This window comes from Martes martes (assembly GCF_963455335.1).
Source record: "Martes martes genome assembly, chromosome: 1".
Taxonomy (NCBI): Eukaryota; Metazoa; Chordata; class Mammalia; order Carnivora; family Mustelidae; genus Martes; species Martes martes.
In genome coordinates this window covers 164,487,226-164,510,920 of record NC_137888.1, presented here as the reverse complement: position 1 = coordinate 164,510,920, position 23,695 = coordinate 164,487,226, and the positions used below count along the sequence as shown (strand labels likewise).

Below are 23,695 nucleotides of genomic sequence, written 5' to 3'. Positions count from 1 at the left end.
AATTGGGAGAGAAAATTAGCAGGATTTTGTGCCCTATGTTCAACTATCACAGAGTTTCAAAAACAGGAACCTGGGGCTTTATATGAGGGGACAGGGGAAGTCAAGGGGAAGAGTCACAGGGTGACTTATCAGGGCATAGTTCCAGATAAACTGCTTACATGGAGGTGGAAGAATTTCATGCATACATTCTGTGCCAAGAAGCCAAATGGTTGAGCAGAAGCTCGTCCGGGAGTTGAAGTGGGCAGCTCTGGGTACAGTCTTTCTATATGTGAAGAGGGGATGATTTATATTCATGTTATTTTGTATTAGGTCTGTATGGTATCGATACCATCAGATTCTCATGGCAGTAAAGAAAGCCAGTATATCATTGATAGAAATTATAATGTGCTGCAGAACTCCTAGAGGACAGAAACCACATTTTCTGTAGGTTCTATAAAATTAAGTCTTTCTCATGATTAGAATCTGACCTTCTGGGGAGATAGCACATTTTAACTGATGTGACTGATTAGCTGCTCTTTTTTCCCTCTCTCGTTAATAATATCAATCCTGAAGTAGAAAAAAAAGAAATAAGCAAGCAGAATGTCCAAAAACATAGTAAGCATTATTTGTTCCTAATTTACTTGAAGAATTAGTTAGAGCCACCAAGCAGACTTACTCTTGGGTTCCTGCATCTGCCATCTTTGGAGTTGGCTAAATGATACCATTGAAGTGAATTTTTTGGTTGAAAAAGGTAAGAATTTCTGGAATAATTCCAGTGAATGGTGTTGAAATAACATGCAGGCTTGGAAGTCTACTCAACATCTAAGGGTCCTTAGCATTAGTGTTATTTCTTCAGTGTAGACCAGACTTAATAGGTTGGTGAAAATCATAGACTTGTGTAGAGATTCTTAGTTAGAATCTCCAAACCAGTGGGTCTTAAAGGTGCTTACTGCTGCCACTCATTAGACAGCTTCCTCTTGCCCATCAGGAGGGAATTCTCAGCATCTCTGCCTGAAGAAACTCTAGTACATCTGAGGCTTCATGTTCAGTGTACATGCATGTTCATGTTCACACATATCCACATGTACACCCCCCACACACACACAGAGCTTCTGAGAAAGGCAACTAGAAAATCTTCAAGGGAAGAGATGGAAACATCCAATGTAATCTGTTCCCCTCAGTTGAGAAATTTGAGCCTAGGAAAGATAAATGACTTAACTAAAGTCACATACTTAACCATAGAGCCAAAGCTAGAGTGCAAATACCCTAACTCTTACTCCAGTGCTTTGGGGTAGACACTTATTTGAATGGGAGTGGGGGTTTAACTTCAATAGTTCAGTGTTTCCAATATGTATAAAATGCTGCCCCTTTTCGATCAGAGTAGCCTGGAGAATCAATTTCACAATGACCACATCCCTTTGGTCAGTTCTATGCAAGGAAATGAAAGCGATCACTTAATGACTAACAACTTACTTTTGAAGGCAGCCTGTTGCAGACTTGAGTAACTGATGCAAGTGTTTTATTAATTATTTGACCCTTACGGACAGATATTTTGAAAAATAACTTCAAAACCCTTTTTTAATTTTGCCACTTTATGCAGTGCTTACCCACAGGCTTTAAACATCTGGCTCTTTCTGAAACAGATTGCTTCCAGAACATTAAGAAAAGAAATAGACATATTCTTGGCTCAATATTCCTCATCTGCTTTCAAACTGATTTTTTATAGTTAAGTATATTTTACATGCACACTGCGTTTCATTTGAGATCTGAGTAGATTTAATCTAAAACTGCAAGATTACTTTATGTTCAAGTGGGTGTGTTCAACCCTGAGTTGCCGAAATGATTTTTTTTCATTGAAAGAAGTTTAAAAACACATTCTCTTGAAAGCTAAGATAAACAACAGATTTTGTATGATTTTACAAGTCAGCAACAAAGACTCTCCAAACAACCAAAACTGGAACTATTAGCCAGTCACAGGTAAAAGTGTTGCACTATAAGTTGAAAGAAAAGAAGAACAAGCTTGGTCAAATGTTTGATACCAGAAGACAATTAAGAGGAATAATTGGGAGGTGAAAGTATTTTCTCATTAAGTATTTTCTACCTTAAAGATTTCAGTTAACAAAGCAAATGTGTATAAAGAAACTGGAACGGTATTCACACTGAATTGGAAATCTCCAACTCAGCCTCTTCCCCCCCCCCCTCTTTTTTGCAGCCATTTGTTATCTATGACATGAATTCCTTAATGATGGGAGAAGATAAAATCAAGTTCAAACACATCACCCCCTTGCAGGAGCAGAGCAAAGAGGTGGCCATTCGCATCTTTCAGGGATGTCAGTTCCGCTCAGTGGAAGCTGTGCAGGAGATCACAGAGTATGCCAAAAATATCCCTGGTTTTGTAAACCTTGACTTAAATGACCAAGTAACTCTCCTAAAATATGGCGTCCATGAGATCATTTACACGATGCTGGCCTCCTTGATGAATAAAGATGGGGTTCTCATATCAGAGGGCCAAGGATTCATGACAAGGGAGTTTCTAAAGAGCCTGAGAAAGCCCTTTGGTGACTTTATGGAACCCAAGTTTGAGTTTGCTGTGAAGTTCAACGCACTGGAATTAGATGACAGCGACTTGGCGATATTTATAGCCGTCATTATTCTCAGTGGAGGTAAGATTCATCTTTCGATCTTCTGTGAGAGAGGGTGGGATGGCTGGAAGAATTTTGACTTTCCTTAGCATTTGTCCTTTTCTCTGTACTTACTGCACTTTCCGACAGAAAATGCCAGTGGCATGATGCCAGGAGAGCGTCACTACACAGGTAAAATACCAGGAGAGACGATCATAGATTTGTTGTTGGAAGGCTGTGGACAACCCAGGTTTTTCTTCTTTTATCCTTCATAATATTTTTTCCAGCCAAATCCAAACGTGAAAAACAAATGCCCTCTTTTCCTTTTTTTTTTTCTTTTCTCTATCTTTTCCCTTCCCTTCTCTATTTTTCCCTTCTCTTCCCATCAGGCCAATCTGTTCTTCAAGTCATTTAAGTAATGACATGTACAACTTTGCTGGAGTCAGTGCTCACTTGACATAGAGAAAGTTCCTGCCCTACCATCAGGAAGATATTACTTTGAATTGCTTTCCTAATATCAGGAATCAAGGGATATTTATCTACGGACTTCTACCTATTCTCTCAGGTAGATTTCTCTGGTCGCTTCCCTTAGAGTACCTTTGGGAGGTAGTTGGCTATGATTAAGAATATAATCTGAACCAAAGAGCACAGAGCAGAGAAATAAATTGAGTTATTTAGCAATTCATTGTATTTTTGGCCTTGCCAGTACATGATCTAACTAACCAACTCCAAAAGCCAGGTTTTATACTAAATGCTACTTTCATTGGCTTCTCCACACACTTCCAACTTATGTAGAAGAAAGTTTTACTGTCGTCTTCCTTTATAAAAATTGTTTTTAAGCAATGAATTTTCATTACTGAAATGAGCTTCAGGCGAGCTTTCTGTGTGTCCTCGGCAGAATATCCTCTGTTGGCAAAAGCCGACGTGGGGAGGGATGGTGGTCCTCTAGAGGTAAACTGTGCCTAACGATACAAGATATTGTAAAGAACACACTGCACTCTGTCCTCCTTTGTTGTCCAGTTACTTGAAAGCAGAATGCTTCTGAAATCAGGTGCAGCAAACCTGTGTTAAGTGCCTGCCGTGTCCTAGGTGGTATTCTAAGCACGTAGTACACGTTCACTTAATTCCCCAGCCCAGCAAGGTGTAGATATCATTTTGCAGACGAGAAAATCAGAGGACTGAACGTTTTTAGTCACTTGCCCGGGGCTACCCAGCGAACAGGAGATGGGGAGCCAGGCTGATGAGCTCAGGCAGTCTGGGTCCAGGGTCTACAGTAATCCCGCCCTTTACGTGGCTTGGGTACAGCTAGATGTCAGTAGGGCACACAGGCTAACTCTGCGGCCTCTGGTGCTGCGTCAAGTTGTAACTCATATAAAAGCGACGTTTGGGGGAGTTATGTTTAATGTAACAAAAATTACTCTCCAACACGTTTTAATATCTTGGCTGAATCTACTTAAACAGATCAACACTTGATCCTCTGGGATCCATGATTAATTCAGCAAAGAAGAGTGAGATTCTAGTTTATTTGAGGTTCGTTAGGAGAAGAAGCTTAAATTTTGAAAAACCAGATGAGAAAATGAGTCATTATTGCTTAGCTAATATTTTGAGGCACATTTTGTTTTTAATGAAGAATAGAAATAGGATTATTAACATTTGATGTATTTCTAAGATTTTTCCCAGGCATGCTCTGGAGTCCATGTTTTATATTCCTTTTCTCACTTAATCATTTTCCCCCTGTCATTACATACTCTGTTCATATTTTTCATTAATTTTTGAAAACAAAAGTAATACTTGGTCATTTTCATAATTCAAAGAGTACAGAAAAGTTGAAGTAGAAATTAAAGTTCTCTGACCTCAGAATAAAATGAGATTAACAAAGTCCTATTTCTCCTCCTGAAAAGTTTCTATGCGTGTGCTAGCATATCTGTGTATACACACTACCATTTTAATGACTGTAAAATACTCATTTTTTAAAGGACCATTACATACTTAATTATCTCCTTATTTATGGTTGCTAACTTATTTCAAAAAACCTATAGAGAGGAATATAGAAATATTTTTTTAGAAAATTATTAAAAATGTGCCCTAAATTTGTGTTTCAGTGAGCATTTTTAACTGTAAATTTCTGTTCAAATTCCAAATTATTTTCTCATTCTGAATCACCAGAAGTGGAATTGCTGGGTAGATGGCTATATATTTTTAAGTCTTTTGTTACATCATTGCCAGATTGTTCTCTGCAACGTTTATATCAGTTTATATTCCCACCGTAGATATACTAAGGGAGGCATTTGAAAAAAGCTATTCAAACATGATTAATCACTTGTCAGGGAAGGTTTACACAAGAAACAGTCATGATAATTCTGGACTTTCTGAGCTCGAGCAATGTTGGTTTTTGTTTTCTGGTTTTTTTTTTTTTTAAGATGTATTTATTTTAGAGAACATGTGCAAACAGGGAGAGGAGCAGAGGGAGAGGGAGACTCCTCAAATAGACTCCCCACTGAGCACAGAGGCTGATGTGGAGCTCTGTCCCAGGACCCTGAGATCATGACCTGAGCTGAAATCAGGAGTTGGCCCCTTAACCAACTGAGCCACCCAGGCGCCTCCAGTGAGCAGTGTTGTTTTATGGGCACGTGTGACAACAGGGTGTTTTCATCTAGGAAAAAAGCCATTACTGCCTATAACTCACAAGCAAGGTTATTTAAAAACCAACAGTTTATTGGCTTTAAATTTCTCATTAATCAGTCAAAAAATAACAGTGCAAAGTTTGATTCAATTTAACAGGTATTACAGGTTTTGGTTTTTAATTATGAAAATTAAAAATGGTACATTTTAAATGTAGATGCCATGTAAGTGAGTTCCTTTAGGTCTCATACAGACTACTGTAACAGTAGCCAATATCCAGATCTTATTGGGTCCTCACAACAATGAAAGAAATATGAAGGTAGCAGCCAGCCATAGATTATTATACCTGTGGTTATAATGAGAAGAAAATCCTGTGAATAATTGTAGACTTCCTTAAAGAAATAGAATTAACCGTTGACTAGTTCCCATATCACAAAAGGCAAATCCTTCCCCAATCAAAGTTTGCTTTTGTAGATGAAGTCTACCTACAGGCAGTAGATAAGAATGAATAAACTGGACCCCATGTTTGCTCAACACACAGAAATTTGATTGTCTTCTTTACTCAGAGAAGCCAGTTGGGTATAGGCCAGAGAAAGAACTATTTGAGTCTTTTCCAGTCCAAAGACTGGATTCCAGTAAGATCAGAATCCCAGTCATCTGTAGATGGTGAAGTCAGTATCCCAGATTGTGGTTTATTAGAGTACAATACATAATTTCTCAATGAGTTTTAATTTTTTTCCTATCCTGGGTTTTCCTGAAAGGGAAAACATTCATGTAAGCAAGAGGCTTTGATCCAGTAAACAAATTTCTGATCCTATGCAATCTTGATAAAGAGTGATCATTGTCTTTTGTGCATTTTACATTGAAGTCTATAGATAGCTTTAGTGATTTCAGAAAAAGAGCTTTTGGCAGGGGTCCCATTGACCTCATTCTGAGCTAGCCTTCAAATCACAGAAGAGCTTCATTCTGGTGGAGGGACCATGAACCTAGACTGAAGGAGGGATGGGGAGATGGACCCCTTGTAAGAGAGGAGTGGTAAGGAATTGGGAAGATTAAGGACAAGGTGTGCCCAGAAGACCTAAAGGGGATTTTTTTTTTTTTTTTTTTTTTTTTTGGATGAAAGTACCTGATTTGACCCAACTAAGTATTTGCTGAGGAAACTGGAGTTGCTATAGTAAGATCACTGTCATTCAACTTCAACCCTAGAAACTGCTGATACGGTGAGATTTGGTACTTAGATTGGCCTGGTGCTTAGCATCTTTGCTGTTTACTCAGCTCTCAAACCAAGCTAGCCGAGAAAGATGACCTAGTTCTTCTCAAGTTTTTCTTCTCTCTCTCTTTCTCCTCTGAGCTCAAGGCAAGAAAAAAAAAAAAAAAGGGACTACAAAGAACAACAATCCAGAACCAGACAGCAGACAGCACTTGGTATGGTTTTAAGAGGACTCCATACATGTTCTCTTATTAGATCCTGATAATTCCCCTACATTTTTATTCTCATCTCATAGAAGGAAAAGCAAGTTTCCTAGACTTGAGCAATTTGTCTGAGACCTAACAACTAGTGAGCAATGGAACTGGGGCTGAAACCCAGGGATCCTGTCACCTCAGAGTACCCTCTCTGCCACACACCCTGTCCCCTACCACCTGGCTAATGGCTCGTAGTCACCCTCTTCACACTTGTGTTGGTGGCCACAACCTGTGCTCCCTTCACCAGACCCCCTAAGGTGCGGGCCCCTAATTTGGAGGTAAGGCTTCCTCAGTAGTCCTGATAAGTAATAGCTTCTTTGCTCCCTCCAGGATGGGTGGCATCAAGAGTAATTAACACCACCTCCAGCAAGGGCAGGTTTGCAGCTGGCGCCACAGCCTCATGCCAGCCACACTAGCAAACTCCCAGAACTACCCAGCAACCAAAGCCAAGTGTAAAGCTCAGTAAAACTGACAAGCCCCAGGACACTCCACTGGACTCTTTGCCCCCTTGAGCATTTGCTGTTCAGTGAAGAAAAGCATAGGAAGTTTCCAGCTGGAACTGTGCAACAGGAAAAAAGCTCTTTTTGTTAATTCAAAACAGTTTGGAATCCATTACAGTTCTCCCCAAACTTCCAATATATGGGGGAGGAAATTCACCAGGTTTTACAATGTATTTTTGGAGGCAGATTGCCATCGCCATCTTAATGACAGAGAAGCTGTAAATATTGATACAATGGCCACAGATGGCAAGTGACCAGCCTCCTCATTTACCCTGTTGAGTCTGACTTGGTTATGCAAACCACCTCTATGGCAGCTTCTTCATTTTCCTGCCATCCCAGCCATGTTCTGTGAAGCAATGTTGGACGGCTGTTCTTGGAGTGATCATGTGTGCTTCTGCTGTTGAGTGGGCAGGGGGCAGGGAAGGTAGGGCACAAGAAAGGGGAATTGTTCTCATAGCTGTACATTAGCAGACCCAGGAAGAGTTGATGCTCTTTTTTTTTTTTAAAGATTTTATGTATTTATTTGACAGACAGAGATCACAAGTAGGCAGACAGGCAGGCAGAGAGAGAGGAGGAAGCAGGCTCCCTGCTGAGCGGAGAGCCCGATGCGGGGCTTGATCCCAGGACCCTGGGGTCATGACCTGAGCCGAAGGCAGAGGCTTAACCCACTGAGCCACCCAGGCACCCCAAGAGTTGATGCTCTTAAGACAGTCTCAGGTCACCTGGGGCTTCTGTTTCTTACCTTTGGTCATAACTCTGTGTGTGGATGTAGGTACAGATTATATATAACAGAATCAAAGCACAGCATCCAGTCCAGAATATATACCTAATAAATGCCTATTGGATGCATAATAGTCAAATATTAATAATAATACTAGCAACCATTTATCGAATACCTCACTATATGCCAGAATATATATGTGAGCACTTTACAGACGTTCATAATCTTTGTTTAACCTTTCCTGCAGCTCTGCAAAGTCTGTTGTTATCCTCATTTTACAAATAGAGAAAATGGAAGTTTAGAGCTCTAAGATTAAGCAACTTGCCCCAGGTCCCAGAGCCACTAATTGGCGAGGCCACAGTTCAGACCCAGGTCTCTCTGACCTTCACACTGATGCCCTACTGTGTATTGGGATGTGGAAGCATCCCAGTTAATTACCTTGGTCCTGGAGTTCTTTGTCAATTATCAAAAACTACCTACTTCATTTTGCCTCCAAATATTTCAGTCAAGAATTTTCAGGTTGTCTCAATATCACTTACCAATATCCAAAGGCCTTCTCGAGACATGGTTTTAAACCTAACAAAATGACACACTAGGTTTGAAAATTGCTGTGGGAAGGAAAGAACAGAGCCCAGGATAACACTGAAGACTGGTGCCGTGTTCTTAAACTTGTTCAGGTAACATGGCCCTCAGAAACGATGGCACTTGAGTGTGGCACTCACCACAAAAATTGACGGTAGGCTCTAAGTAACTAAGTGAATACATTCATACTTCATCAGATACCATCTTACACCAGGTTCTAACAGAGATAAATGGTTACAGAAGAAATCTATGAGAAAAATTTTAAATTGTTAAAATGTACTCCAGTAACTTCAGCTCTTCCTGCCTGTCAGAAACAGTGCTCGTTCAGCTCAAACACTGTAGTGGCAAACACCACACACCAGCTCTCAGGCAGCGTTTGAGGATTCTGAGTTTGAGTATTCCATCTCTTTCCCCATCCCTTAAGGCTCTTCACAATCTTGAGGATATATCCAGCTCATGCATAGTCCTTCCATTGTCTGTGGAACTGTGTCCACCAGTTAGAATGGACAACATAGCACTTCTCTAGAACAGAAGACAGAGTACAGGTTCCTGAGTGGCCTATGCTTTTCTTGAGGAAACCCCAGCTTCAGGAGGCCTCTGATTCTGTAGGTCCCAGTGATCCCCACATCTTCTCTGTCTGTTAGCATCAGCCTTACTCGTTGACTGGGAGGAGACACAATCCAGAATAATTGAAAACCTAGATATTAAAAACACTGTGGACACCAATAGGCCTACTTTCTTCTAACTCACCTTTGTGAGTGAAATATGCAGCTCTCTTATCCATACAGGTTTTTTTTGTTTGTTTGTTTTAACAAGACTCAGGCTGGTGCCTAAGTGGTAAAAGTTGTTTTTCTAACTTCTTTCTTGTGATACTGAGAATAAACAAGGACCTCTGATTTCTTGTCTGACTAAGCTCTGAGCAGGACAGTGGAAGAGTGTTATTACATGGTTTCTGTCTCCCATGTGGGCCATGATGGAATCAGAGAGTAATAGCATTCATTTATTAACTGAAAAATCTGTAATGGGCCCCTCACTGTGTCTACAGAGCATATGACACTCTTCTCCTCTGCTCTTCCCACCATGCTGCCGCCACCAGTGGGAAAACCCTTGTCAGATGGCCAGGATGGCTTTGAATAATGACTCAATTAGTGCTATCTAGAAACGCCCCATTAGTTCACTCTTCTCATAACTTTGTGGACTTGTTTTAGAGAAAGGTGAAGTCTATCAATGAGTTCTCAACTGGCACACAAATTCTAAAAAACAGGTGGCTGGAGGGTAAGGGAGAAGATGAAACATACTAGAATCATCTGAGAAACCTAAAAATACACATACATGCAGACACACACAGAGAGAGACACACACACAGGCTTTTGTTATTTGTAGAACATAGAAGCATCTTTTTCTGTGACTGCTTCAGAAGTAAAACCTCTTCCTCACCCTGGGCTTGGTAGGCTGGGATCATGTCAGTGAGGGAGCACAAGGCTGTGTTTGACCTCAGAGACAGACATGGGATTGAAAGCCAAACTGCTGAGTCATTCCTATCACCACACCAGCAGTCTTGGAAAAGGTTCAGTCAGTCAGTCAGTGGGCCGCTTTTTGGAGCAGTTTATCATTCTGGGTTCTCACAATGTGTGTTTAAACTCTGGGTGACCCCAGGCAGCCTTCCAGACTGGCACAATCCACCAAGACGTTCAGACAGATCATCTATGAGTGAGGAAGAATGAAACTCAGGAGGGGTTCTAGTCACTCGTCACAGAGAGGCCAACGCAGGTTGTGAAGGAGCCATGTACTCCCAGGGAAAGCACCTTTCAAGGGTCTTGCCAGATTCACAAAAAAGAAAACCAGAAGAGGTGGGCTGGGGGCATTGGAAAGCTTTGGAATCCCAGGGACAGCCTGGAGTTCAGACCCGACGCCCCCAACCACCACTTACTAGATGTGTGATTTCACTCAATAATTTACCTCCCTGGGCCCTAATTTCCTTATCAGTGTCGTAAGTAAATGAAATAACATTATGTGAAGCCTCTGGCACAATGCCTGGGACATGTTAAGCACACAATAAGTGCTAATTTTCCCTTTTCCCCTGTATGATAGAATTCGAGGTAGCTCTATGCAATCTTGCCAGTCCGATTGCTTCCAGTTCCACCAATGGGGATTCTTGAAATCCCTTATTACAATATAAATACCCCTGGGGAGATATCAGCTAATCCCTTTATCAGCTATCACTTTAAGGGGATTAGTTGTGGATTGAGGGGGGGAAAAAAAACCCTAAGGGAAAGAGATACTGGAGGAAGAGGGAGAGGCCTGACAGGCTAAGGGGAGAACTCAGAGCCTCCTGGCCCCTTCAGGGAGACAGAGAATAGCAGGAGTGTGGTGAGTTTCCACACTCCCAAGGTTCTGATAAAGTTTTGGGACATTATATGTTGAGAGGTCATGTTTGGAGATTAAAGATCACACCTATGTTTTGAGATCACAAGTTCTTCTCAAAGACACTGGAAAGGAAGATAGGGAGAATTGCAGGGAACAAACACTTGGCTATGTTTTATGTTCAGTTATTGTCATTTCTAAGGATGAGGAAGCAATGAAGTGTAATTGGGTTAGGGGGAGGAGTGTGTCAGCCTTGATGAGGAAGAAAAATCATTCTCTTTTTTCTCCAGCCTTCTCCACCCCCCACCCACACCCCATTTCCAGCTGTTCAGAGCCAGTGTTGGACATAGAAGGAGCAGAAATTAATCTGTATCCCTCAGCTAAAGGGAAGAACATGCTGCTGTCCTGGGCTGACACAGAGAACCCTCAGCAAACCACATGGCTGAGCTTCCATTGAGCAGCCTTTAGGGGACCTTAAATTCCCCACCCCCCCAACCCCCCCCGGCCCCCCCCCCCCGCCGGGGTGAAAGGAGACAGGAAAGACAAGGACTTCCCAAGGACAGGATGGAGAGCTCCAGTAAAATTTCCATTCTGCGAGACCTGGAAATAAAACAGAGCCCAAGCTCATTTTACTCCATTGAGGTAGCATTGAGCAATGCAAAGAGCTTTGAAGACAGAAAAGAAGAAAGCACTACTCACCTCATTATAATACTTTGTGTCTACCGTTGTAGTTGGGGAGGTGGATTTTGGCGGTGGCATTTGGATGTGTGAGATGAGGGAAGCTGGTGTGGAATGGTTTTCTCGATGGGCAGATTAAAGAAAATACTAACTGGGTTGGTTTCATTGTGGTGGTCACCCCCTTTCCCCATCCTGACCACATCCCATATGTTATTGTTGTAAGGAGGGGTTATCATTTGGACATAGACAGAAAAAGCATTCATAAGGGAAATGTTACAATATTAACCCACTCTACAATGAAGGACTGGCGATGACACGTGGGTTCTCAGCAGAACAGCTCGTTACAGAAGATCTTTATCTGTTTGATAACATGTTTACAAGACCTCCTGGTTGTGTTGTCCCTTGCCCAGAGAGCCATCATCAACTGCATTTCTCCTAAAATCATCCATTATGCGAACTTCTGATCAATTTAGACTTGCCCTGCTAGGATTCCTAATACCAAACCTCCAGCACAGTGCAGGTCCCACAGTGGAAAGGGAAAAACATCTGGAGGGGTGAGTGGAGAGATGGCGGAGAAGAAAGGAGCAATTAAAGAAGAAAGAACAGGAAAGATAGAGGACCCAGGAAAAATCAGAGAAATGAGAGAAGAAAGGTAGGAAGGAAAAAGAGGCGAGTGATACTAGAAATAGCTACCTTAACTATGTGTCAGACACTGCTCTGGCACTTGCCATCTACTAACTCATTTAATCCTCCCACCAACACTATGAGTCACATTACTCGTGTCTCCATTTTTTAAGTGAGGAAACGAAGGCACAGAAAGGTTTAGAAACTTGCTCAAGGCTACCCAGCAAGTAAGCTTTAAGGCTGGGAATCCAGCTGCTTCCCACTAAGCCAGTAGTGCTTACTCTTGGCTGTTCACTAGAATGATCCAGGAGCTTTTAAAAACCTTGGAGATCATATCCCAGACCAAGTCAGTAGGAATCTCTGGAGATGGCATCCAGGTTTTCGTTTGCGGGGTTTTAATCTCCCCACGTGATTTCAGTGTGCAGCCAAAGTTGAGAATCCCTGCACTCCATCCAGCTCCAATTGAAATTTAACTATGAGAAGAACAACACATGTGAAACCTTCTTACATTATTTTTTTTTCCCCAAAGGTAGGAATGTAGGAGAGAATTGCTACAGGCCCTACCATAGTTTACCAGAGATAAAGCTGGCTGAAGTCACAGTTTTGCCTAATGCTCACCATGATTCTGCTTGATCAGAAAAGTACTGCAGAAGCCCGAACACCATCAGTTCAGGAAAGAAGTGACTTGAGGCCCCATGCCTTCCTTGTTTGATTATTGCTCTTAGACTGTCTTGCTTTTATGCATTCAGCCACGAGAATGAGAACCTGCCCAAACCCCTCAAACATGAGCCTGCATCAGGAATTATTTTTTTGTGCTCCTGAGTCTATGATCTTACCAGAATCAGTTTAGGAACCTTCCCCTTCCCCACTGTGTATTTGCCAGCCCGCCCCAGCTTACACTCCTGACCCCATCCCAGTGGAAACTGTTTTTATTTGGCTAAACTGAGAGAATAGTAACTTCTTACAGTGTCCCTATACCTAGCTCATTCTCACCACAACCTTATAAAAGGAGTACCATCGACTTAAAAAATTAAACCAAAACCCAGAAAGATTAGAGGACTGGTCCAGAGTCACAAAGAAACTAAGTGGAAGAGAGACAGGACTCAAGTCTTCAGTTTCCAAATCCATTGCTCTTTTTAACACGTCTGTGAACTTAGAATGGAATAAAGGAAATTGGAGAGGAAGTGTAAAAAGAAGCCTTACTTCTCCTTTGGTTTTCATCAGGCACCTGAACTAAGGTCTTTCATTGTCTGTGGATCAATTTATGGCTCCCCAGCTATCGGACTTTTTTTTCCCCTAAATCCCCTAGATACAGTCCTTTTCAGATTGGCCTGTATCAGAAAGCCAATAGACAAAGATCAGAAAAGCCCTAACAGCAGCTCCTAGAATAGAGACAAACACTTGGGGTTTTCTGGCTTCCCTTCAGGAGACTCCACTGAGGCCCTCTGGTTCCCCCAGACACCTCCTGTGAAAATCTGTGCTCAGGAAATGCCTGGCCCAGGTGGACAGATCCCAGGAGGGTCAAGAGAATTGAAATCTTCAGATAGCTCTCCCCATGACGGAGCCAGATCTAGACATGGTGGGGGTTTTGTAGGTTTCCTCATAATCAGCAGCTCTCTGTAATCAGTTCCAGCGCTGTCTGAGTGGGGACCGGAAAGGTTGCTTTCCCAATTCTTTGCAGCCTGGGAGTTAGAAACCAGTAATTGACTCCAGCTTCCTCGAGCGTTGTGTCCTGGAGTGTGTGAGTCAACACTCACTTTCCCAAAAGAGCCTTCTAGGCAGCCTAGGCCAGTAAATAGGGCCCTTTGACCCTGATGCAATTCCAGACCTCGACTCTGACACTCAGCAAGGTGCAGGAAGAACATCTCAGACGGGCCTTCTAAAAACAGTAGCTTAGCAGGCACTGGGGAGTGGAGAGGGAAGGGTGAGGACCCAGGAGGGCTCTGGGTACTTCCGTAGACTACCATGGCATATTTGTGGTGTCCAGCTTAGCCCGCAAGGGTTTGAATGTGTGTGGAAAGAAAGTGTGGAAGGAGAAAAAGGAGAGGGGGAGTGAAGTCCTTCCAACAGGATAGAAGGTGGGAAGCAACCTTGACAAATCCCTTTTGCCTTTGATTCTAGGGATTGCTTTAAGACCAAGGGAAGCTAGCTTTTTACTTTTTTAAAGAAGCCAAGTGTTTTAAATTTGAAGTGTAAACCTATTAATGTACTTTTGTAATCACATTTTGAGTGTATTTTCCCAGTTTAATTATGTGAATTACATATTTACAGAATAGAAAATCCAGGTGCAGTGACCTTGATCAGTTTGCCCAGGGTCACAGAGCTGTTAAAGTGTACTACTTTTTCCATTCAGTGGTGCTCCATTTTGCCTTGACTGAAGCTCAGTAAAGGGGACAGGGACAGATCTGTAAATGATCTAACTCGTCACTGGAGAAAATATAAATCAGTGGCCACGGAATTTCAGCCATTCAGCCAAACTTCATCTGTCACATAATAAAAAAAAATAATTTGCCAAAGAGGGATTTAAAATCCAAACCAGATCCTTCTCCACTCCTAAAGGAGCCAGTTCCATTATACTGCACTGAAGCCAAGAGTTTCCAGCAAGCCTGATCAGCTACATTTTAGGGTTTGGTTGTTTGAGCTGTCATGATAAATGAAACCTACTAGATTAATGTAATCTCTTCAGCAGAAGTTTTGACTGATGCTGCCCAAGAGGAAGGAAGAAGGAGATAGGGTTCTAAGGAGCCAGTGCCCAGTGAACAGAGGTTCAACACAAGGGTGTGGGGTCCCAGCCCTTGGAAGGGCCACATTCAACACCTGCCTTCACACAAAATGCTGCCACTTCAGATGCACGTGCATTTGCATAGCTGAGAGCCTTTGAAATCTGGAACATTTGTCAGAAAGAGGATCAGCAGTCATTAAACCAAAGGCACCAGTCCAGGATCTGTGAGAGGCTAAAGCATCAGGGTTTTCATGATTGCGTGGCAATTGTGAGAAAGGCGCAGGTCCTCCAGGGGCATGATTCTCTAAGCCAGGACTACATCATTTGTTTCATTCTTAGAATCTGAGAATTTTGCTGATGGTTCCAAAGTTAAATGTTGGTTGGGGGTGGGGGGAGAGGCGATATGGGGAGGATACTTATTCCAGTCAATGGAATAAGAAGTTAGAAAAAAAAAATTCAACCCAAAGTTTCCTTCTGTAAATAAAAAGGAAAAAAAAAAAGAATGAAAATAAACTTAATTTTAGAGAATCTTTAGAGTTCTGAAAATCCCACCGTGAGACCAGCTAACATTTCTCTCCTGTACCTCACCTCAATAGATAAAGGTTACTAGAGTTTATTAGATACAGGAAAACACTTTACAGGAGACTTCTTCATTGTGTAGTGATCCTGCCTTTAGGCTTGTTCACCAACCAGGAGAATTGTACTTTTCAATCCAGGACTCTTAGCCAGAACAACCTTCTCACTCATTAACTCAGCCAACTAAGTACTTCCTGTGTTTCCACCAGAGGCTCAGAGATGATCAAGACATAGTGTGCCCTCTGATACCTCATGACCTCATAGGGGACATAAAGAAGAAAAATCAGTACTTATCATACAATTTATAAATACTATATACTTATAATACAGCATTTGAAATTAAACTTAGATTTGAATTTCAGTTCCACCATTTATTAGGAAGTGGCAGACCTTGGGCAAGCCTTTCTCTAAATCTTAATTCTTCTCTCCATAGAACAAGGGCCTCATGGAGATACTGTGAAGATCAAATGATGTAATGTGTATAAAGCCTTTAGCACTTTCTTTGGAAAATGATAACCATTCAGTAAATGTAATCTACTAGTATGGTGGAGATTGAAGTGTTTATAGGGTGCTACAGGATCCAGAGAAAGGGGGTTGGGAGAACAGGGGAGAGGAAGAGCTAAAGTCAAGAGTGTTCCTAGAACAGAGTAACACTGGCTGTATTTTGAGGAACAGGTTGAAGTCAGTAAGTTGGGTGAAGGGAAAAGAAGACTGTTTCAGGAGGGAGGAACAGACTCTGCCTAAGCACAGTCATGACAGAAAATAGGATGTTTGAGGGACTTAGTATGGTAATACCTTAATATGGCTGGAACAAAAGGATGGTTTCAGAAAGTGAGGCTAGAGGATGAAAGGTATTAAAAGATAAACTAGGGGTACCTGGCTGGCTTTGTCAGTAGAGCTTGCCACTCTTGATCTCAGGGTCATGAGTTCAAGCCCCATGTGAGGGTGTAGAGATCACTTAAAATAAAAAAAAAAAAAAAATTTTAGGGGCATCTGGGTGGCTCAGTCAGTTAAGCATCTACCTTCAGCTCAGGTCATGATCCCGGAGTCCTGGGATGGAGCCACACTACAGGGAGCCCGCTTCTCCTTCTCCCTCTGCCACTCCCCCTACTTGTGTTGCATGCACACTCTCTCTCAAATAAATAAATACAATCTTTAAAAATTTTTTAAATAAATAAAAGGCAAGTAAAAGCCCTTATACAGTGCTTTAGTTTACAGGGAAGGGGAGAAGATAAAGTTAGAAAACAAGGGTGAATAGCCTTCAAGAGCTAAAATTTGGAATCAACACAAGGTATCAGGTGAGTGTCCTGAATGGTATACAAAAACCCTGCATCCCTTTGGTGAACTTTAATGAGGAAACCTTATGTTCTAATCTCAGTGCAACAAACAGAAATTAGAAAATAAAACTTAGTGGTTAGAAAACAAAAACACCCAGACTTTCCACTTGGAAATTAAAACTCTCAGATTAAAAATGAAATCAAAATAATAAGACTATTTAAGAAAGAGCTGTGAACATACTATTTACCCAAGCCTGCACGGTGAGACCAAAGTGACAGAGGAAATTTTAAAGCTTTAAATGTATCTATCAGAAAACAAGAAATACTAAAACTAAATGAATTAAGCATTCAACTCAAGAAGCTAGAAAAAGAGGGAAAAATAGACCTAAAGGAAGTCAAAAGAATAAATTAAATTGAAAACAAAATGGAATTTTTAAAAAGAGTGATGAATAAAACCAAAAGTTGTGTTTCTTTAAAAAGAAAAAAAAAGCCTTTAGCAAATCAGATTTTTTAATGAGAGAATATACAAAATAAAAAGCGTTCAGTTCTAAATTAAAATAAGATTTCAGATTTTGAGAGAATATTATATACAATATTATTCCAATATGAATTACAGAATTTTACTTTTATAAAGAGTAAACAGTCTTCCCTAAATCTTGACTAAGCTCTTTACTAAAGCGATTAAAAAGCTATAGGAGAAAAATTAAAAGTAGCCAAAGATTTGCCATCAGGATCAGATGGTTCTGCCAGTGAACGCCAAGAAGCCATCAGGGAACAGATCATTACTACATAGAAACAGAAGTAAAATTCCTCAACTCGGTCTAGAAGCTAGTTAATATTTATTACAAAAAAAAATAGACAAAGGATGGCACAAAAAAGACAACTGTGGACCAATCTCACAAATTTTAAAACCCTGAATAAAATAAGAGCAAATGAGCACAGTGATATAAGGAAATCTATTAATATAATTTACTAGATTAAGATAAAACCATTTGGTCATCTCTTTAGAGAGAAAAAATTTAAAGAATTTGAGGAGATGCCACAACATTCCTGACTAAACTAATTAAAAAACTTTATAACTCTTGGAAAGCCAGGGGTAAAATGTATCCACCATGATCTATAGTAAACATCATTCTTTTAGTAAGCCATTAGAAGTATTTTTGTCATGGTTAGGAATAAAACAAGAATACATCCTACCACTATGACTATTTTTTTTTAATATTTTATTTATTTGACAGAGAGAGGGATTACAAGTAGGCAGGGCAGCACACAGAGAGAGAGCGAGGGGGAAGCAGGCTCCCCACTGAGCAGAGATCCTGATGTGGGGCTCGATCCCAGGAGTCTGGGATCATGACCTGAGCTGAAGGCAGAGGCTTAACCCACTGAGCCACCCAGGCGCCCCCACTATGACTATTTAATACCATATTAGAGGTATTGGCCAATACACTATGGCAAGAAAAAGAAATGAGAAGTGTAAACACTGGAAAAGAAGAAATAAATGAAACTATCATTATTTGAAGATGTAATAGTCTATCCAAAATAGGAAAATAAATCCATGATAAAAATTATTTGAATTGACAAAAGCTTAGGAAATTGGAATATATTCAGTATACCAAAATGAATAAATTTTTTGTAACGACCAGCAGGGCTAGATTAGAAAAGAAAATGAATATTATAGAATACTATAAAGCAAAAAAATAAAGAAGTAAAAGACACTATAATTAGGGATGCATCTTACAAGATGTGCATGAAGAAAAACATAAAAAGTTTAAAGGTAATTTAAGTTCACCATTTAAAAATTCAGATAAGGAGAATATAAAGAAGAAAGTGAAAATTGCCTCACCACTCAGAAGAAACCCTTGTTAAAATCTAGAGGCTCTATCCTTCCAAACTGTACCAGTATTTAAAAACTATGTCTTGGGGCGCCTGGGTGGCTCAGTGGTTTGAGCCGCTGCCTTCGGCTTGGGTCATGATCTCAGGGTCCTGGGATCGAGTCCCACGTCGGGCTCTCTGCTCGGCAGGGAGCCTGCTTCCCTCTCTCACTCTCTCTGCCTGCCTCTCTGCCTACTTGTGATCTCTCTCTCTCTCTGTCAAATAAATAAATGAAATCTTTAAAAAAATAAAAAAAAATAAAAAATAAAAAATAAAAACTATGTCTTGTCTCATTGAGAATGTATATGCCACGTTAAGGGAAAAAGAAGACAGTGCTGGTTTTAAAAGCATATCAACAGCTGTGGTGAGAAGGTAAGTAGTAAGGTTATAAAACACACTCATAAAGAAGAGGCAGCAGCTGAAAATGAGATTTCTGAGTGACAGAAACATCCTGGCAGAAGAGTCCTCAGTCTGGGGAGAGGATTGCATTGCCATTGTGTTATGTCAACTGATCAGGCAGAGTTAACCCCATCCAGGAAACCATGCCCCTGGAAAGACCAGTGATAGTCTTGGTTTCAGTCCATCCTCCCATATGCACTTCTTGCCCGCTGTCTACTTACCCTCCCTCCCCACCTTATTCTAGAACCAGAACAAAATAAGCCAACAAAAAGTCGGGTAATTTAGTTGGGCTGAAGATGCCTCCGATGTAGGGGCCAGAGGAGTCTGTCACTGAACCTCTTGTTCTTCTCCTCCCCCAGACCGCCCAGGTTTGCTGAATGTGAAGCCCATCGAGGACATCCAGGACAACCTGCTGCAAGCCTTGGAGCTCCAGCTCAAGATGAACCACCCTGAGTCCTCCCAGCTCTTTGCCAAGCTGCTCCAGAAAATGACAGACCTCAGACAGATTGTAACAGAACATGTGCAGCTATTGCAAGTCATAAAGAAAACAGAGACAGACATGAGTCTTCACCCGCTCCTACAGGAAATATACAAGGACTTGTATTAGCAGAGAAGTCCGAGTTCACTGACCATGTGTTCCTTCTTCCAATTGCACTATTATTTTGAGGGGAAATCTGACACCTAAAAAATTTACTGTGAAAAAGCATTTTAAAAGGAAAAGGTTTTAGAATAATAGATCTATTTTATGCATATTGTTTATAAAGATACATTTACAATTTACTTTTAATATTAAAAATTACCACATGATGAAATTGCTGGTTGTATTTGAGACCTGAGTCTTACACATCCCCTACTTCACTTCCGCCACAAGGCTTATTTCCTTTTAAGTCCGTTCTTTCTTCCTTCCCTTCTTCCTTCCTTTACTTTTCTTCTTCTTCTTCTTTTAAGATTTATTTATTCGAGAGAGAGCATGAGTGGGGGTAGGAGCAGACTGAAAGGGAGAGAACAGACACTGTGCCTCAACCAACTGAGCCACCCAGGCACCCCATTTTCTTCTTTCTTACACATTTTTAAAAATGTGAATGGCACTGCTGATCAACTTTCTTTTTTTTTCTTTTTTTAAGATTTTATGTATTTATTTGACAGACAGAGATCACAAGTAGGCAGAGAGGCAGGCAGAGAGGAGTGGGGGAGAAGCAGGCTCCATGCTGAGCAGAGAGCCTGATGCGGGGCTCAATCCCAGGACCCTGAGATCATGACCTGAGCCGAAGGCAGAGGCTTAACCCACTGAGCCACCCAGGCGCCCCTGCTGATCGACTTTCATTCTCAGTAGATTAACTTTCCACTCCACTCACAACGTTTCTGAACCCTCCCATCAGCCTTAACAATTACAACTAAGAAAAGAAGGGAAACCTCAGGACCAAAAACTTTTCAGAGCATGTGTTTCTTAACCCTGGATGTGCACGTCTGGGGCATAGCTCTAGCCTACCAAGAATCCAGTCTTCTTCCCCTAACCCCAGTCAGGATTTTCACTCACCATGAGCAGCCTGCTGACAGGATACTGACACATACCCCATATACCAGGGTAGGCATTGCTAGAAGCTGTGGGTAACAGATGTTGGAAGATTTGGTACCTACCAAAAAGAAGTTGGAGTTTAACTGAAGGGAAAAGATTGCTCTTTCTTAAAAACAGATTAAAATACTCCATATAATCATGTGCCCAGACATGGCTCCAAGTATGGTAAGGGTTTGAAGGAAATAAGGATTAATGAAGCTTGGAATAGTTAAGTGTGACTCTAAATTCATTAAAGTGGGCCCAGAGGGTGTGTGGGGTTTGGGATAGGTAGAGAGTAGGAGAAGAGACATTCCAGGAAAGCAAAACAGGAGCAACAGCAACAAGAGGAACCAAAACCAAACATGAATAAGGGAGAGAGCCACATTCTGGTTCTGATGCACATGGACCAGTTGTTTTTGTTTTTGTTTTTTAAGATTTTATTTACTTATTTGACAGAGATCACAAATAAGCAGAGGTGGCGGGGGAAGCAGGCTCCCTGCCGAACAGAGAGCCCAATGTGGGGCTCGATCCCATGAACTCTGAGATCAGGACTTGAGCTGAAGGCAGAGGCTTAACCCACTGAGCCACCCAGGTGCCCCCGGACCAGTTTTGCTAAAATTATTCCTGTGGTCTTCCTTGGGACCACCTTGCCCAGAGATCTGCTTTTCTAACCTCAAAAGCTAATTAGCTATATCATTCAGGTGACCCATGGCTCCCCAGCATGCAGACAGTGTGTTCCCTAAAAGCAGGACCTTCTTGGCACATTAATAGGCTCATTGATCGAAGCCACTGAATTCACTAGCATTGTTTCCCTGTGAACTCATGATACTGCGACTTTGAAGGGTACGTTGTAGACAAACTTTCCTGTGCTTTTTCTCCCCAGGATGGTTATATCCACTGACTTTAAGTACTTCCCTGCTGCTTCTCCCTTAGTTTATCTTTCTTTATAAATAAAGCACTGATACTTGGGAGAACCTAACTTCACATCTGAGGCTTTCAGGCCAAAATATCAGGCAAGATCTTTTCATCCTTTACCCCAAAATAAACATCTCCAAGCAGTCAATTACAGAAGGGAGATCTCACCACAGCCCTTAAAACGTAAGACCCCTAACCGTTTTTGGAGCCATGACCTCCTAGCTCAAAACTTTCACTACAACCTCAGCACTTGGGGACAAGTGACTGAAGTCATTTTTGAAGTGTTATCAAAACACCGGGAAGAAGAGTAACAAACTCAGTCCGTCACATGGCTCTTTTTACCTTGATGCCAAACATCAGGATATTCTGAAATATCCCCATGACTGACCAGAGGCTCCGTTACTGTTCCATGTGGAGAGTTTATCATCCGGCAGATCTTGAGGAAAAAAGAAAGAAAAGAACGTGTGAGCAGTAGACGAGGTGAGGATACCACCTCAGAGGAGATCCCTTGTTTACAAGCTTTCTCAAACAAAAAGTCTTTCAGCACGCTGCCTGCTCTCTGTTCCCACCAGCACCGTGCAGCCGGTCCAAACCCTTTCCACATTCTCGGAGCTGTGGCTGCCAATGGGGGGAGGGAGGGAGACACTCTCAGCTCTTTGGCATGGATGGTTAGCATTAAATAGCTTTTAAACCCTGGCAGCTTGCGAGTTCCCATCTCTCTGACTTCTTCCCTGTGGTTTGGACTATCATTTGCTAAATATTTTACGACACATCTTCTGCAAGTCTCCAAAGCTCCTGCTCCTTTCTCCAGTCTCCTTTTCCCCCCAGGATGATTCACAAGTTAATCAACAAATGTATCATCAGTTATTCATAGTACTTTCTCCGGACATAAACACACTTAGGGATTTGTGTTAATAAAAATAGGAAGAAAAGTAACTTTGGTCAAGAGTCCAAAAAAGGGAGGGAAGGGGGTTTCAAGATTCCCAAAAGAGCCCTAGCCCCAGCACTGCCCTTGAATCTGGCCTGGCTCACCCCACCAGCCCCCTGCCATCCCAGCTTTTGCTGTCCGTGAAGCAGAGGAACAGCGGGGTATCCATGGGAGAGACCATATCTGCACACCCCATTGTCTCTAGCCACCGTCAAAAACTGGGCTTATCTGAGTTTTCTGACTTTCAAAATTTGGGTGAGGAGCAAGAGGATGGGGGTCTTTAGTGGGAACTCAAAGAGTTGGGAAGCTCTAGCTGAAGCCACACTTCAAATTCTGATTGATAACCCAGGGGGCAGAAACCGGGAGGACAGCTACATCAATGCCACTGAAGAGAAAAAGGGATGTGGGGGAACTAGGCTTCTGTGGTAGGCCTGCTTACTTGCTACTGGATTCCAGTGACTTTTCCTCATTTCCCCGGAGGTTACCCAAGGCAAATGCTTTTTGTGGGCGGGCCCTACTTGCTGGATTATCTGTTACTAACTGTTGCTGATACAGCAGGCCAAGGATGAGAGGGGGTTGGAAATTGGCCCCCAGATACCTATTCCCTTAAAAATACCCACTGGGGAGCAGGGGTGGAGGCTTCTAAAGAAAGCCAATTTCAGTTCTAAATCCCAAAAGAACCAAAATTCGTTGCCAGCAGGATCATCCATCCCTATTGCTTTCTCTTTCCTCTTTCCCACCCACTCATTGGACTAGTTTGGGGCCATGAGACAAACCAAGGCTGTCTTCACTAGGTAGCCACCTCCCTATTTTTCTCTCTCCTCTCCACATCCTCGTTCCTGGCCCTGGCTCCTGTTGTCTCTGTTCACGTGATTAGTACTGTTACTATCTGTGTATCAAATCCTTACTGTGTGATTGTACATGGTAGGCCCACCATTTTTATGCTTATTGAAATGAACTAAAATAGCAGGATCTTAGCACAGAGCCTGTCAGATGTCATCTAATCCCACCTCATTCGTTAGTCTGTACACAGCTCATACTCCAGTCCCCAACCCACCATATGAACAGGAGTGTGACTAGGCCCTGCCCTCAAGGGGCTCATGATCTGTTGACAAAGTCGATGCATAATTATAGCTCAGCCAAAGGGATGAGTTGGCTAGAGGTGTGAAAGAGGATTCAAGGGGGATATGGGTGGATTCAGGAGTGTAAACACGTCATGTGTTCAGAAAACAGCAAGAAGTTAGGCATGACTACCATAACTGAGAGAGTGAGAAGTGAATGTGGCCAAGTCAGCAT

General features: G+C 41.8%; 1 protein-coding gene across 2 annotated transcripts in view; it reads left to right on the top strand.

The window, feature by feature from the left end:
- The window catches only part of PPARG (peroxisome proliferator activated receptor gamma), a 131,528-nt gene extending 111,718 nt beyond the window's left edge, over nt 1-19,810 (top strand). For both annotated transcript variants that reach the window (XM_080821667.1, XM_080821666.1), the window contains 2 exons: nt 2,192-2,642; nt 19,361-19,810. In XM_080821667.1, coding sequence (XP_080677793.1) covers nt 2,192-2,642; nt 19,361-19,608 — 699 coding nt within the window. In that variant the 3' untranslated portion in view covers nt 19,609-19,810. The remainder of the gene's footprint in view (nt 1-2,191; nt 2,643-19,360) is intronic.
- Nucleotides 19,811-23,695: the final 3,885 nt, after the last annotated feature.